Source organism: Diospyros lotus, chromosome 13 (genome assembly GCF_014633365.1).
Source record: "Diospyros lotus cultivar Yz01 chromosome 13, ASM1463336v1, whole genome shotgun sequence".
Lineage (NCBI taxonomy): Eukaryota > Viridiplantae > Streptophyta > Magnoliopsida > Ericales > Ebenaceae > Diospyros > Diospyros lotus.
In genome coordinates this window covers 32,833,097-32,849,791 of record NC_068350.1, presented here as the reverse complement: position 1 = coordinate 32,849,791, position 16,695 = coordinate 32,833,097, and the positions used below count along the sequence as shown (strand labels likewise).

Sequence of the window (16,695 nt, the reverse complement as noted above, 5' to 3'; positions counted from 1 at the left end):
TTGTCATTCTATACATATTTTATGTTTTAACTCACTAAAACCTCATTTGTATCAAAAAGATTTTAAGTTCTATCATATTTTTTTAAATTACCCAATTCACCCCCCTCTTGGGTGTGTGCCATAACATTTCAAACCTATCACCATTATTGTACACCAAATGATAGGCATATTTAATAGAAAACCCCGTTGTCTACCCTATGGAATGGGGAATGGCCTTGAGTTCTATTCTAGATTCTAAGGTTGAAAATTTAGGGAATGTCAAGTGCGTTTCAATTAAACCATCTCAATACCTTAACCATGCTTTCTTAGTTTGAATGGGGTACAAAGAAGATGATGAGGGTTGATGGGCTAAATCTAAGAAGAGAAAGGAGGTACACATTTCTGAAGATGAGGATGATTTTCCTCATCCTCCATCTCACTATGTGGGTGAGTCCTCTCACCCACCTAATGATATATTGGTTCGTGGGATAGCTGAGTTGAAGGTCGATGTGTCCTGCCTTCGTGAAGAAGTTCGAGAGGAGATGAACATCATTCATTGATGACAAGATAAGATTATGCAATTTCTCAAGGTTGTTATCTCTGGTTTGTCGCTGCTTGCATCACTTTTTCTCCTCATCCTCTTCCAGAGTCTTAGTTTTATGTTCACACATTTCTACCTTTTTGTATGTTTTTCTCTTTATGTTGTTAGTTTGAGCTTGTATCTTTTGATCTTGTTGTTGAAGTGCTTATATGAAACATGCATATATTGCTAAAATCTTTTTTATGAATGTATTGATCCGCTTTTGAATTATGAATGAATGAATGCAATGTTGTTATCTATTGACTCCTTCTTTAATGGCTTGTAATTGCTCCTTATGGATATTTTATGTCCATTACTATAATGGACTAATATTTGTTTGTTTGATGATTTTGTTTGTCATCTTAAATGGAAGTTTGTTTTAAGGGGGAGTTTTGAGTTTTGTTCGATTTTTCAAACACTAACCTTTTTGATTTATGACAAAAAGGAGGAGATTATATTGAAATTGATTTTAACTGAGTTTTTTCATCATCAAAAAGGGGGAGAATGTTGTTTTGCTCTTATTGTTTGGTTTTGATGATGACAAACAATCTATCTTTATAATAACAACATAATCTGTTTATTATGTGCATTGCTTTAAATGCATTATGAGTCACCTAAATGTAAATCAATTTCAACTCATCTTAAAATGCAAATTATTTCTTTCTCAAAATATCTTGATGGAGATTTGAAAAACAAAAATTTTATGTCAAAAGATTCTTCAAACCCAATTCAAAAATGGTTTTTTAAATGTTGGAGAAATGGAGAAATTTCTTTTAAAAAGCTAAGGACCAATTGTCGATCGATTCTAAGGAACTATTGATCGTTTGTGTCCTTGCTGTTGACTGACCTTCATAGGCTGTCGACAGGTCAAATGTTAGCTCTCATCCAAGTGCGGTCGATAGTTGTTGCATAAAAATTGATTGACCTTTTTTTAGCATGTCGGCCTTTTTTGCTTCTCATGTCGTCAATTTTTCAAATTTGCACACTAACCTGTCGATTGATTTTATGAATCTATCGATCATTTTTCTCACAGACTTTCCAACGGGTAGTTCTGGAAGCATTCAATTTTCAATTCTATCAATCATTTAATGCCAACAACTACCACCTACGACCAAAATTTTCAAATGGCTCGTCATGCTCTATAAATTGAAGGCTGGTGGATCATTTAAGTAGGTCAAAGAATTTATTACAAGCATTCAATTGTCCCAACTACTCTTAAGTGCTCAAAATTGTGTAAATTTCTCTCTCTTAAGGCTTTGCTATTCAATTGTATTTATTGATTCAATCCTTCTATAATTTTTGAGAGAATTTGTAATTGAGAAATCCATCTCTTAGATCATCTCTTATTGTATTCATATTGTATTTTCCTAGCAAGTGTGCTAGAGGGCCTACTTTGATAGTAAGGGATTGTAATTCCTAGTCTTGGATTAAAAGACCTACTTGTGATCAAGTAGGAGGATTTAGTGAGGTTTTTGAAATCCATAGTGAGGAGTTAAGGTAGTGGATTAGACCATTTAGTTGAACCACTTAAAAATTTATTGTGTCCTTTTTGCTTTTGATTTCTCTACATTTATCTTATCAAACAATATCTTATGCACTAAATCCTCTTTGAGAGCCAAAGTTTTTCATAACCCAATTCACCCTCCCTCTTGGGTTATCGTTCCATTGCTAGACAAATCTATCAAGAAGAAGTAGATGTTGAACAATTTACAGATACTTCTTGTTATTCTAAATATACAATGGAGCTATATGATATTCATTATACACTAGTAACAACGTCAGGCGTTATTGAAAATCTTTTACCAACGGAACAAGGATTGAACCTAAGTATGGTAAATAGCTAGGATTTCCACAAGTTTAATAAAAATTTATCACGCACCAACATATCAGAAACTATAACAGCCTAACGAATACATGAATTTTTGGTGCAGTTGTAGAACCACACACAAACACCATACATCCTTAAGTATCTAAGCTGCTATTTACAAAACAATATTGGGAATAAGAGTACTATGCTTGGGTTACAAGTATAAATAACGATTTCGTAAACTAAAGATCCAAAACTTCAAATCTGGCCAAGCACCACCTCTTTGCCTTTACCTGAATTGGAACCTGGGATACTTGTCACATCTAACACACTTAGAACTTTGAATGTTCCAGGGGTATGAAATACCCAAGTTAGATAATTACATCTAAGTGAGTGGAACAAGAAAGGAAACAATGCATGCAAGAGCAATATGCAGTTATTCCATGAAATCTTCTTGAACTTCTCGGCCCCTTTACACAAGCATGAGACATCCCTCTTACTTGCCATGTCCGAACCCCTTGGCCCCCTTACATAGGCATGAGGTAGCCCCCTTACACACGCTCACGTGGTCGGCCCCCTTACACAAGCACGAGGTAGCCCCCCCCCTTACACAGGCCCCCGTGGTAATTCACACATGAGAAGCCACCAATTATAGCCACAGTCACCAAAACAACATGATATATGACAAAGCAGAATGAATATGATATGCAAGCCACAAGCCATGCACGAAAGTCATCATGTTCAAACTCGATGCAAGCAAATTAAAATGGATATGCTCAAAACAAAGGAAACATGAGATGTAGGCAACAAGCCACCATAAATGAAACCAAGAGTGATCAAGAAGAAGCAAATCGCATGCAAGAACAATTTACATGCACAAAAACCACTTGCAAATGAAGCCAATAATGTCCAAAATGAAACAACAAGCATGTAGGAACCGTTCACCTTGACTGTTTACCTTTCGGGTGTATCGTTTACGCTTGTCGATTTAGGTTTTTTGCAAGAAACACGTATTTTTGTAAACCAAACATCAAATATTTCTATACAACATTGTTCTACTTGAATTAACTAACATTTCTGGAAAATTTCAAGTCAAGAAGAGGCTGCACATGCCTAGAGAAGAGGCTTCACATACTGCCACACACAGCCTATTCCGATGCGTGAGATGCACGCACCGCCTTCTTCTCCGACGATAGCGAGCAGTCCTTCTAGTTTTTGGCCATATCTCTCTTGTTTTAACTCCGAATCGACCCTCGTTTGAACCTATGACTCCCTCTCTTTCCCCTTTATAGGAATATAAACTTAAATGGGACTTACCTAACTGTTTTCTTAACTATTCGGCATGAACTCTGATTAAGGCCCAAAAATTCCAGCGAGGCCTGTTCTCCCTTGTTTCTCCACCGATTTTGTTCTTTCTTTTTGTAGAATTCCCCCCATTCTCGAGATTTTATTCCTCACCCCAAAACCCCTTAAACGCTCATGGTTTTGCCTCAACTCTACTTGGAATGGTTTGAGAATGGAACCTTGGGCCTATTTATAAATTTTTCGACCAATCCTGTTACACCAAGTGTCCCAACACTTAGAGCTGTAATTATTACATCACCACTTGTTCCAATCCTACCCCGCTACGTGTTCCAAAATTATATTGGAATTCTATTAAGAATCCAAAGCCAAACTAGAATGTTATTTGAAATCCAAATCTATATTAGATTTAAAGTTTGAAATCCATTTCATTTAGGTCCTCGAGCTATTCTTGAATCTCCCCAATTCCTAGGTCTTTTAGTAAATTACTCTTGTTCCCGTTTTCTTTTTCAAAAATTATACTTCTACTTGAACTTTAAAATTACGATTTTGCCCTTAGTTCAAAAACTAAACTTTTGTCTCAGGGCTCACTACAAAAAAATTGATTTTTAGCAGTAGCTTTTTTGCGGCGGTTTTAAAAACCGCCGCAAAAAATGGAATTTTGTGGCGGTTTGTAAACCGCTGCAAAATACTATTTTAGCGGTGGTTTTTTTAACATTTTGCGATGATTTTGAAAAATCGTCACAAAATTTATTAAAACATTCAATTTTGCGACGATTTTCAAAAAATCACCGCTAAATTTAGAAAATCATTAAATAATTAAAAAATAAAATTGAATTTAGCAATTGTTTTTGAAAAACCGTCGCTAAATTAAAAAATAATTAAATAAATCAAAATTAAAATTAAAATACATTTGCGGCGATTTTGAAAAACTGTTGCAAAATTCACTAAAAATTGAATTTAGCGGCAGTTTTCTAAAATCGTCGCTAAATTAAAAAAATAATTAAATAATTTAAATCTAAAATTAAATTAACATTTGCGGCAGTTTTTTAAAACCGTAGCAAAATTCATCAAAAAAATTAATTTAGCGGCGGTTTTAGGAAACCACCGCTAAATTAAAAAAATAATTAAATAATTTAAATTTAAATTTAAATTAACATTTGTGGCGGTTTTTGAAAACCATCGCAAAATTCATCAAAAAAATTAATTTAGTGACGATTTTTCAAAACCGTCGCTAAATTAAAAAAATAATTAAATAATTTAAATTTAAAATTAAATTAACATTTGCGGCAGTTTTTCAAAATCGTCGCTAAATTTAAAAATAATTAAATAATTTAAAATTAAAATTAAAATGAATTAAATTAATAAAAAGAAATATAAAATCTTAAAAAGAAATTTAAATTAATTGCAAAATCTTGATATATATAAAAATAGGATAGTCTTGAAAAAGAAATTTCCCCCAAAAATTGCATTAACCATTAGCAAATTAATACTTATTGTATTAATAATTTACATTTTGTAATTTGTATTAATAATTTAAAATTTTCAATTGCTTTGAAATAATTATTAATAAAATTTTCTCCCAAAACTTGCATTAATGATTTGCATTTAGTACTTATTGCATTAATAATTTATATTTTGTAATTTGCATCTTTATATCTTTATATATATAAAAGTAGAATAGTTTTGAAAAAAGAAATTTCCCTCCAAAACTTGCATTGATGATTTACAATTAATACTTATTGCATTAATAATTTACATTAATAATTTAAATCTTTCAATTGCTTTGAAATAATAAGTAGTAATAAAATTTTCGCACAAAACTTGCATTAAGGATTTGCGTTTAATATTTATTGCATTAATAATTTAAATCTTTCAATTATTTTGAAATAATATGTACTAATTATTGTAAAATTAATAATAAATTTTAAATATACGAGTTTTTCAATGCTAATTATGAGATTTCCAATACATTATTATGTGAATATTAAATATTTAATTAATCCATCAATCAATCAAAAATAAATACTATTTATGAGGAATATGAATAGACACTTAAATTATTAATTAAGTCACAAAAAATTATTTATTTATATAAAATTCTATCTTTATATAATATAATATAAATATTATATATAATATATAATATATAGTAGAATAGTATGCAAATATTTCTTCCCTTCAAAAATTTGCCAAACTATTTTTTAAAATTCAAAAACTTGCATTAAATCAAAGGTAGTGATTAATTAATTATTAATTACTTTAATAATTATATTATAGTCTTGAAAATGTGATGTCTTAACAAATTGATAAAAAATTATTTAAGGTTGTCAAATATTAGGGTTTTTCAATACTAATTAATATTTAAGATATCACATTTTTAAGACTATGGAAGAAATAGAAATTTATTTTTTTAAAATTTTATTATTATTGAAAAAATTTATTCTTACTCATATTTAAGAGTTTTAATTTATATTTATAATTAGAATATAATAAATAGAAAATAACGAACGTCTTTAATTGGAAATATTATAGATTTTATAATATTTATTTATAAATAAATATAATATAATAAAAAAATTATAAGTATTTTGTCAAATGACCTATTTAATATGTTAATTATTCTTTAATATATTAAATGACAGTATATTGAATTAAAAGTGTTCTCCATTAGCATATTGAATAGTGAATAATTAAGTAAACTTAAATTTCTTCAACATGATTAAAGATTAAAAAAAATTATAATTATCAATTTTGTTAAAATTATTTAAAATAATAATTTTAGTTTTTTATTTTTAAATTAAACTCTCCCATATATCATACGGGTTCACCACTAGTTAATTAAAAATTTAATTTAAAAAAATAAAAATAAAAATAAAAATAAATTTAACAAAAGTTTAATAATTTTAAAAAATATATAATTTTTTTATTTTTAATCAATTAATTTAGTTAATTTAATTCAATTAATTTATTTTTAATTTATTCCTTTATTCTTTTAAAAAACAATAAATTAATTAATATTTTTTAATTTATATTAAAAAATATAAAATATAATTCTGGAAAGTAGTGGTTGTTTTGGTATATAATTTATATATGCGGTTGTATAACAAGGGGGCTTGGTAGATTAGACGGTTACGCGCGTGCATGCTCATAGTGGTTTTATTTTTTTATTTTTAATTTCCAACCTCGCCACGTGGCTGGGCGTGCGTAGGCGGGTGGGAGAAATTAAAATTTTTAATTTTGTTTTAATTTTAGCGGCGTTTTAAACCGCCGCTAAAATTAAAAATTTTAATTTTTTTTTATAATTTTCACGACGATTGAAAAATCGCTGCTATATATTTTAAAAACCTTCGCTAAATTACTAATTTTGTGGCGGTTTAAAAACCGTCACAAAAAATATGATTTCGGCGATTATTCCAGTGACTGGTCAAAACTGTCGCTAAATGCTTCACAACGGCTGATTTAGCGGCGGTTTTGAAAACCGCCGCTAAATGCCAACTTTTTTGTAGTTGTTTTCATAATCTTTTGAAATGTCTTATTTCCTCAAATATTTTTGAGTCTAAAAATCTCTGATATTACAATTCTCTTGGTGATTCAAAGAGATAAGAGAATGGAAATAATAAATACTATCTCTCTTTTTGAATGACTCAAGGAGTGATGATCTTTGAAAGATTTTTGAGGTCTCGAGAGTTCACTTTTGAAGTTCAAAGTATTGCTTTTCTTTATCAGGCTTTAATCTTCTTTTATCGTCTTCTGGTATTTAATGTTCCAGTTGAGTTGTCCTGAAACAAAAAGAATGTTCTTTTTGTTTTTGTGTCATAACTGCCATTTTTTTGTCTCTACAAATCCCAAGAAATTAGTTAGAAAATTATAAATTTATTCGATTGTATAAATTTTGTAATCAAATACATTTATTATTTATTCTAGTACAAACTACCTTTTACTTGATTAAATTTTTGTTACAGAAAAATTCAACATGTACTCGATTACAAAAGGCTATTTACTCGAATACATAAGGATTTTTACTTGAATACAAATTTTCATACTTGATTAAACTTTCGATCCAGACACTTGACATATCTTTGACACTTATTTACTCAATTACAAAAATAATTTACTCGAGTACATAACATACATAACTAAATTAGAAGTTTAAGTACTCAAATACAAATTCTATCTAGAGCCTAACATAATTTTCAAGAATACATACTCGATTACGAAGACTATTTACTCGAGTATAGATGGATCATTACTCGATTACAAAAATCAATTACTTGATGAATTTTGACTCGATAGAAACTTGCATTACCTACTCAAATACAAACTCCGATTTAATCGAGTACACTAAATATTTACTCGAATAAGCCTATATTTGTAATTGTTTACCTTTAAGCCTGGCTGATACTTACTCGATTACAAAAATATTACAATTGATTATACAAACATCTTTACTTAGATTTTGACTTAGGCTTTTCGGACCAAGGAAATACTTGATTTTATAAAGGGATTTACTTGAGCGTGAGAACTAGATTAGACTTTTACTCGATTGAAATGTACTCATTACTCGATTAATAGAATCTATAACTTGACTTGATTTATATTTACTCAATTAAAACTTGACTAACTTGATTACTTTTGTTCTGGGGTGCCTTAAAAATGCCCTAAGTCATAAGCAAATCCCTGTTGGATCTGAATTCCCCAAAGAGTCTTTAGATAGTGCTCACCCGAGCCCTTTAGAAGCTCCCCTGGGATGGTCTGACCTCATTTTCATAAGTTCGAAGACTCCCTCAGAGTCTAATGGACAAAGGATTTTCTAAGTAATCGAAGACCTCTTCGGCCCACCTAGAGATACTCATCGGGGTGCTTTGACTCTTAAGACATCTCCAGGCCTTACAGCCTCACCTGATGCATTCCTTGGAAGAGTCTGAGAACTTGACTATGGGCCCTACCTAGTGTTTATAAATATGTGCCTCTTTCAAGGTAAAAAGATCTTTTTCAGACCTTCAAGGATCATTCAGACTCTACCCTTGCTCTCTATAAGTTCCATCTAGAAGACCTTTACCCTATTCTTCGGGACATTGGAATACATCCTAAGACACACATTGAACATACATTCGCATATTTTTGCACATACATCTTAGACTATTGTCTGAATTAGGCATCGGAGGGCAAAGGTGGGGGAGTCTCTCGCGTGCATTTTTTACTTCCTTTGTGTTCACAAACTAAGGCAGGAGCAATCCCCTGAAGACCTTTTCGGGCCATCCTGAAACCTTAGCTCCCTGAAGACTTTTCCGAGTCAAGGACCCTGAAGGCCCTGAGGACCCCATCTAGGCTCCTGAGGCCCTTGCCTTATGGGATTGAGGACCTGATCCTAGCCCAGTTGACCTCGTTTGCGACATCTCAAACCCTGTGTCACTGTAAAGGACTCTGTTTTGGTTGATCCCAAGACAAATAAATTTAATTGTTATAGTTTGGCAACAACTTTACATATCATTATTAATTATATAAAATTGTTTTGGTTATCATCTTTTAACCAAATATACTTATTTCCTCATTAAATCAAAATAACAAATTTCTCAACAGATTGCTTAAGTTTTGTGTGCATTACAAAGAAATCTTGGGATATGAATAAAGTAATTAAAAAAAAAAATTCTAGTGCACATGCAATGTCATTTTATATTTAAGTCCTTTCAGTTCTTGCCTAGCTCATATTTCTACCGTAATCATCATGTCTTCTAGATTGTTAATTAGACAAGAAACATAACCAGAGAAGCCCATCACTATTGAGCATAAGGATTTGCTTTAATTCTTTCCTGCCATTACAACTCATTTAGCTATCATTGAAGAACCTCTTACTGGATAAGAACCTAGCTACCTCTCATTGGAAAACACCGATCTTCTTCAGCCCCTCTAGTTCCAGCCACCACGATCTCCAGATTAGCTCACTAGAGGACCTTCCTCATGGTTACTGTCGATGGCCACCTTCGCTATCAATTCATTTAAAACCCAACCACTGTTGACTTACTTGAGGTCCCAAATTTATATCGTGTCATTCCCTATTGCTCACACCACCTTCACCAGACGGGATAAATTCTCTTATCGTTTGCCTCCTCATGGGAGGTGAAACTTTGCCCATTACTACCACCACCACTATTTCTCTTCCGTGATTTTTTCTTTCTTATTTCTTCCTTATTCCCTGTTGCTCACACCACTTTCATTAGATGAGATAAACTCTCTTATCGTTTTCCTCCTCATGGGAGGTGAAGCTTCGCCCATTACTGCTACCACCACTATTTCTTCTTCGTGATTTTTTCTTTCTTGTTTCTTCCTTTATTAGCTTTCTGTTTTTCTTGATATAATTTTATTTTCGTAACGAACTTATTAGTTATTTGCTAATTGCCCCTTGATTTCTTAATTATTCTCAATCATTCTTCATTGTTCACTTGATTTATCTCAATTATTCTCCTAATTTTTCCCCATTTTTTTATCCATATTCTAAATTGATGATATTCTGATACCATTGGAATTCCTTTCATTAATCCCCATCATGAATTTATGGTATTTTGATACCATTGAAATCCCTTATTTAACCATTGTTTTAGAATTCATGGAATTTTGATACCATTGGGAAGTCTCTTGTTGATCTCTATTTTAGCTTCATAGTATTCTGATACCATTAGAAATATTTTAATTTAGATCTTTAATATTTGAATCAAATGTCCTTAACTTTTGAATCAAGTCTATTGGTCGAATTTCTATTCTCAGACAACTATTTTTTTCTCCAACAACACTCTAGAATCTTCAAAGATAGTGAATCTTTAATCTATTTTTGGGTATTCCTTATTTGTTTGGTAGCTCCGATCGAGATTCCACCCTCTACAACACTTGTTGACAAACTCATGTTGTTTTCTCAAATGAAATTGAGTTTGAAGGGGGGGATGTTAAGATATTGATCTAATTATCATATCCATTTGAATTATGAATTATAATTGGGTTTATCACTTGGATTAGATTAGATTTATTTTTGTTTTCTAGATTTATCTTTAATGTTCAAATCATGATTAGTTTAGTTAGGTTTTTCTTTACTTTGTATTTTAGTCTACAAATTCATTGTACATTTGCCTTGTTGAACAAATGAATGTAATCATTCCTCAGTATCGCTTCTAGCATCTAACATGGGATCAAGGTCGTCTTTCTTCAAAGAAAACCATACATTTCTTCTTTTGCTCACCATTTTAAATAAACAATATATGATCACTTTTACCAGTAGATTTACTATATGATGATTCACCTATATTTATGTTTTTATTTCTAAAACAATCTTCATATAAAACATAACCCAATTAACACCTCTACTCAAACAAATTTACTAAAATTACTATTGTAATTAAGAAAAGTGACAATTACATGTTCTTCTTTTTTTTTTTTTATCAAAAATGATAATTCTAAAATTTGAAAATAAATTGCTTTTGTTTGTATATAATCCGTGAAAGTAAACGGAAGGCACGGATTTGAATGTAACTGATGCTTACAGGCTGGAATGGTTATTAGGACAAGCATTGCAGAGTTGTAAGCTTTCTTCCTCACGACTCTTGCCCCTCGTTTTCAGTTTCAAAAAGCTATTGAAGAAAGAAAAACTTCACAAACAAACAATCAAATTTTGGTTTTCTCGAAATCCACCACACGAGCGTTTCTACTCTTGGAGATCCATTTAATATATATATATATATAGAGAGAGAGAGAGAGAGATGGAAGCGAGGATATGATCTTAGATGGAAGAGTTGTAGAGAGAGAATGTGAAAAAAAGAGAGAGATAATCATGTGGGTTCAGTACTTCTTTTTGTTCTCTAGCGTTCTCTTTTTTTGTGCCCTTTAATGAACATTACTTTTCGAATGAGCTTCAATTGATGTCGCTTCTTTTTTCTTCGTTATATGCGTTATTTCTCTCACATTTTTCTTTCTCTTTAAAGGAAATCTTTTGAATCATAAAGGAGGAAGCCAGTGAAGAAGAAGATGAAATCTCAGAAGCTTCATAGTTATTGTTCGATTTTCTCTTTTTCAGAAGGTTTCGATCCGAAGGAATTAAGCTTATCTATTCTCTGATCATCGACTTCTTTAGTTTTCTCTGATCTCACCTTTACGGTAGGTAAGATTATACTACTTAAGACTTGGTAGGGGAGCATCTGAGCTCACCCATTTTTCGATCATCAGTTTCTTTAGTTTTCTCTAATCTCATTATTTTTGGTAAGATCATATCACTTGGGACCTAGTTGGGGAACAATTGAGGCTCATGAGTTATGAGACCTTGGTTCATCAACATTATTATCTACCCTTAGGCTACAACTCCAGTGGTAATTTTTCTCCGATCACTAAACTGACAAATGTTGTTTTTAAGTATTTGTAAGTTCTAGTAATCAAATTAATTTCTTAATCCCTTGATTTGTTCTTCATTTTCTCACCTTCTATCATCTCGATTTAATTTCTCAGTTAAAAATGGAAGTCCACAACAATGATGATAGGGATTTTAATGGGATCTTGGATTTGAACATCCCAATTGATCCTGCAACCCTAGGCCAATCCTCTTTGCCCATGGAAAATTTTATTCCATTGGAGGAGCAACAGAAGAACAAGCTTGCTTTGGATGACCAAAGTGAGGAGGAAAGGATCGAGAAGCTACCCAAGCATAGGAAGCTGTGTTCTAGAGGACATTGGAAACCTCATGAAGATGTCAAACTTCAGGAGCTTGTGGCCCAATATGGCCCTCACAACTGGAACATGATTGCTAAAGGGCTTGAAGGCAGATCAGGTATTAATCCATATGTATCTTTAAGGCACAAAATAGGACATTAGGAATATTATATTAATCTATACAAAAATCACACTAAGGTGCATTGAGATCTGTAGGAAGCCCTCAATTCTAATCTTATGAACAACCTTACTTTACTATTTGGGGCTTGGTTGTGTGTTTGTCATGATGTTATCTTGGATTTAAGGATGAAATGCCTAATGATATTGTCACACTAAAGTTTAGTGGAAACAAGTTATTGTGGACTTGGGCTTACCAAGCCTAACGTAATGGGTTGAGCGAAGGGTTGGGCTTGCTTCTTTTGCACACATGTGCTTGAGGTCCAAACTTGGCCTTTTTACTTCACATTATATACCCATGTGCACGGGCGCGCGCGGGCGCGCGCGCGCACACACACACACTCTGGTAATATGATGTATGGGCATCCGACTTGGTGGGCACCCATTTGCCCATACTTCTAGCCACACCTATATATATTTTTAAAGACTACAAATCATTTTACCGACCTTTTGCTTTTGCTTTAGCTTTATATAGATATAAATAAATTGAATCCTTTTACATAAGAATTCTATATATATATATATATAAAAGAAGAGTTTCATTGTCTATACTATCACACTATCTAAATTTTACCTTTCTTTCCTTCATCTTTACAGGGAAGAGTTGCAGGCTAAGATGGTTCAACCAACTGCATCCAGGGATTAAGAAGACAACTTTTAGTAGGGAAGAAGAACAAAGACTGATTGTTGCACATGCAACATTTGGGAACAAATGGTCAAAGATCGCGAAGTTCTTCCCTGGCAGAACAGATAACGCAGTCAAGAACCATTGGCATGTGTTCAAGTCCAGGTGGAACAGATTCGAAACCAATAGATCTAAAATGTTAAGCCCTTCTTCTGCACCGGTTGGATCAGCTGCCACCAACCCTCATTGTAATTCATACAATGGATCAACCATCTCGAACAACTACATTCCTGATGAATCTACATCAATGGCCGCTCGTCATTCATTCACTGCTCCACCGCTTGGATCAGTTGCCACCAATCCCCATCGTAGTTCATACAATGGATCAACCATCTCGAACAACTACATTCCTGATGAATCTACATCTATGGCCAACCATCATTCATTCACTGCTCCACCGCTTGGATTGGCTGCCACCAATCCCCATCGTAGTTCATACAATGGATCAACCATCTCGAACAACTACATTCCTGATGAATCTACATCAATGGCCACCCATCATTCATTCACTGCTCCACCGCTTGGATTGGCTGCCACCAATCCCCATCGTAGTTCATACAATGGATCAACCATCTTGAACAACTGCATTCCTGATGAATCTACATCAATGGCCACCCATCTTTCATTCACTACTCCATCTCTTGGATCGGTTGCCACTAACCCCCATCGTAGTTCATACAATGGATTAACCATCTCGAACAACTGCATTCTTGATGAATCTACATCAATGGCTGGTTGTCTTTCATTTAATGCTCCACCACTTGGATCGGCTGCCACCAACCCCCATTGTAGTTCATACAAGGGTCCAACCGTCTCGAACAACTACATTCTTGATGAATCTACATCAAAGGCCGCCCGTCTTTCATTCACTGCCCAACCGCTTGGATCTACTGCCACCAACCCCCATCGTAGTTCATACAATGGATCAACCATCTCGAACAACTGCATTCCTGATGAATCTACATCCATGGCTGCCCGTCTTTCATTCACTCCTCCACCGCTTGGATCGGCTGCCACTAACCCCCATCGTAGTTCATATAATGTTCCAACCATCTCGAACAACTGCATTCTTGATGAATCTACATCAAAGGCCGCCCATCATTCATTCACTGCTCCACCGCTTGGATCGGCTCCCACTAACCCCCGTCGTAGTTCATACAATGGCCCAACCATCTCAAACAATTGCATTCTTGATGAATCTACATCAAAGGCCACCCTTCTTTCATTCACTGCTCCACCGCTTGGATTAGCTGCCACCAACCCCCATCGTAGTTCATACAATGGTCCAACCATCTCGAATAACTGCATTCTTGATGAATCTACATCAAAGCCCCATTGTAGTTCATACCATGGATCAACCATCTCGAACAACTGCATTCCTAATGAATCTACCTCAAAGGCCGCCCATCTTTCATTCACTGCTCCACCGCTTGGATCGGCTGCCACCAACCCCCATAGTAGTTCATACCATGGTCCAACCATCTTGAACAACTGCATTCCTGATGAATCTACATCAATGGCTGCATGTCTTTCATTCACTGCTCCACCTTCAACACTGCCGCCTCCTTCTTTTCTCTATGGCTTCATTCCTGTTGTTAACCAGCATCAGCCCAATGCGCTCCAAACAGGTACCTTTCCTTTATCTATTATTACTATCTTTAAAAAACTTTTCATTTTGTTAGGAAATAGCTTTGTACTAGTTATTATGATCAGATAACCGTATCACACAGAAAAAATTTAACATGACTTAGTCTCAACGTTCCACAATCACATATCAATTGGATAAATTCACTCATGTAGTTTTTGCATGGAGAAAACCACAAACGTTCTGACGACATAGTTTTGGTACACACAAAATTTTAAACCACCAATCCTCACAATTTTAGATAACAACACAATCTAAGGACTCTAGTGTTGAGTTGTGGCACAAATTTTATATATACAAACACAATATTATGGCAACCTGACCTCATAGATCATAGTGTGGGGTTATTCAATAATTATATCAAAAGTCACTGTTTATAAAAAATATTTCGTGTACTGATATGGTATCACAATCTAATAATAAATTGTCATATATATATTTAAAAGTTAAATATATGACAATTACTAAAGATACTCTTATCTTAAATTTATTAAAAACCATCTTGATATGTGGGATTTTGTTATTAGATTGTGACATAATGACATGTATCCCCTAATGGGATACATTAGGGGATACATGCATGTTAAAAGTTAAATATATGACAATTACTAAAGATACTCTATCTTAAATTTATTAAAAACCATCTTGATATGTGGGATTTTGTTATTAGATTGTGTCATTTAATTTTTTCTTTTTGGTCCATTTATAAGCAATAACTCTAATGGGATTATATCTCATGTACCCTATCCCTATCCCTATCCCTCCCCTTCCCCTAACAATTAAATTAAATTTTACGTAAGACACTCTAGTTTCTTAATATTTAAATTTAAGAGCTATCTAACACAATTAATTAATTTCTTTTAAACTTTATTTCTTTCGGTTTGTAGGTTCATCTGGAGAGAAAAAAATGGTAACAGCTGGAAATGTGGGTCTGAATCAACTCCATTATGCTACTAATGAGATGTATAAGCGTAGGGCCATGACAACTACGACGGCCAGGGCAATGGGAATAGAAATGGGAATGTGCAGGCACCAATCTGGCAACTCGGGGTCAATCTCAGAAGTGACAGCAGCTAACTCGGTTGCCAACAAGAGCGCCAGTCTGAACAAGAATGGGGAAAATGAGACTGCAAGGAATGTGCATAGCAACACCCCCAGCCTCATTGATTTTCTTGGAGTAGGACCCAGATGAAGCTGGTGGGTTTTCTGGGTTTAGCTTCAGAGAGCCACACCGAAGAGAAGAAGTAATCAACTGAGTCTGTGAAGTGCTGAAAAGGTTGGATATGTAGAAGCTTACCTTCATCTATATATAGTTGGGAACATAGAGTATTGCTATTCAAACTTCAACTAGGATTGGTTTTGTGGTTTCATATGAACTTAGACTAAATGTAATCATAATTGGGTTTTTTATTTTGGCTATGGAGCTAATTGGCCGTTTAGTATATGAGTTAATTAATGGTATTATCATCTAATAAGGTCATACCATAGGCAGATGGGATAACTTAAGTTTGGGATAATTTTATCCCAGTGGATTGGGATAAAACTATCCCTATCCCACCGCCTCTCATAGAATAATTTAATCCCGCTTCAGCGGGATTAATTTTTTGGCCAGCATGAGCATAAAAGCCTTGTGTTTCTAATTTTCTATCCCTTCCTTTCATCTTCTTGCCTCTCCAACATTTCTCCCTCTCTCTATCTTCCTGATCTCTTTGTATCTCCTTCTTGATCTTCCCTATCTTCCCTTCTCTATTTGATTTTGGACTTCTTTGATCTCTTGATTCCCTTTGTTCTTTCCCAGGTTCAAGTTCGTTGAGTTTCGAGAGTGTTGCTAT

At 33.6% G+C, this 16,695-nt stretch overlaps 1 protein-coding gene across 1 annotated transcript; it reads left to right on the top strand.

Annotated features, from left to right (window-relative positions):
• Positions 1-12,161: 12,161 nt before the first annotated feature.
• On the top strand, positions 12,162-16,238 carry LOC127788192 (transcription factor GAMYB-like). The gene is made up of 3 exons (XM_052316303.1): positions 12,162-12,474; positions 13,131-14,846; positions 15,751-16,238. Exons 1-3 carry the CDS (start codon positions 12,162-12,164, stop codon positions 16,053-16,055), a joined length of 2,334 nt encoding a protein of 777 aa, XP_052172263.1. The 3' UTR covers positions 16,056-16,238.
• Positions 16,239-16,695: the final 457 nt, after the last annotated feature.

What these genes read in the sequence shown, in the direction of transcription:
- LOC127788192 (XM_052316303.1), top strand. Translation starts at nt 12,162, where the DNA reads ATGGAAGTCCACAACAATGATGATAGGGATTTTAATGGGATCTTGGAT. An exon ending in AGGGCTTGAAGGCAGATCAG is followed by an intron (nt 12,475 to 13,130) that starts GTATTAATCCAT and finishes TCATCTTTACAG; the next exon opens with GGAAGAGTTGCAGGCTAAGA. An exon ending in GCCCAATGCGCTCCAAACAG is followed by an intron (nt 14,847 to 15,750) that starts GTACCTTTCCTT and finishes TTCGGTTTGTAG; the next exon opens with GTTCATCTGGAGAGAAAAAA.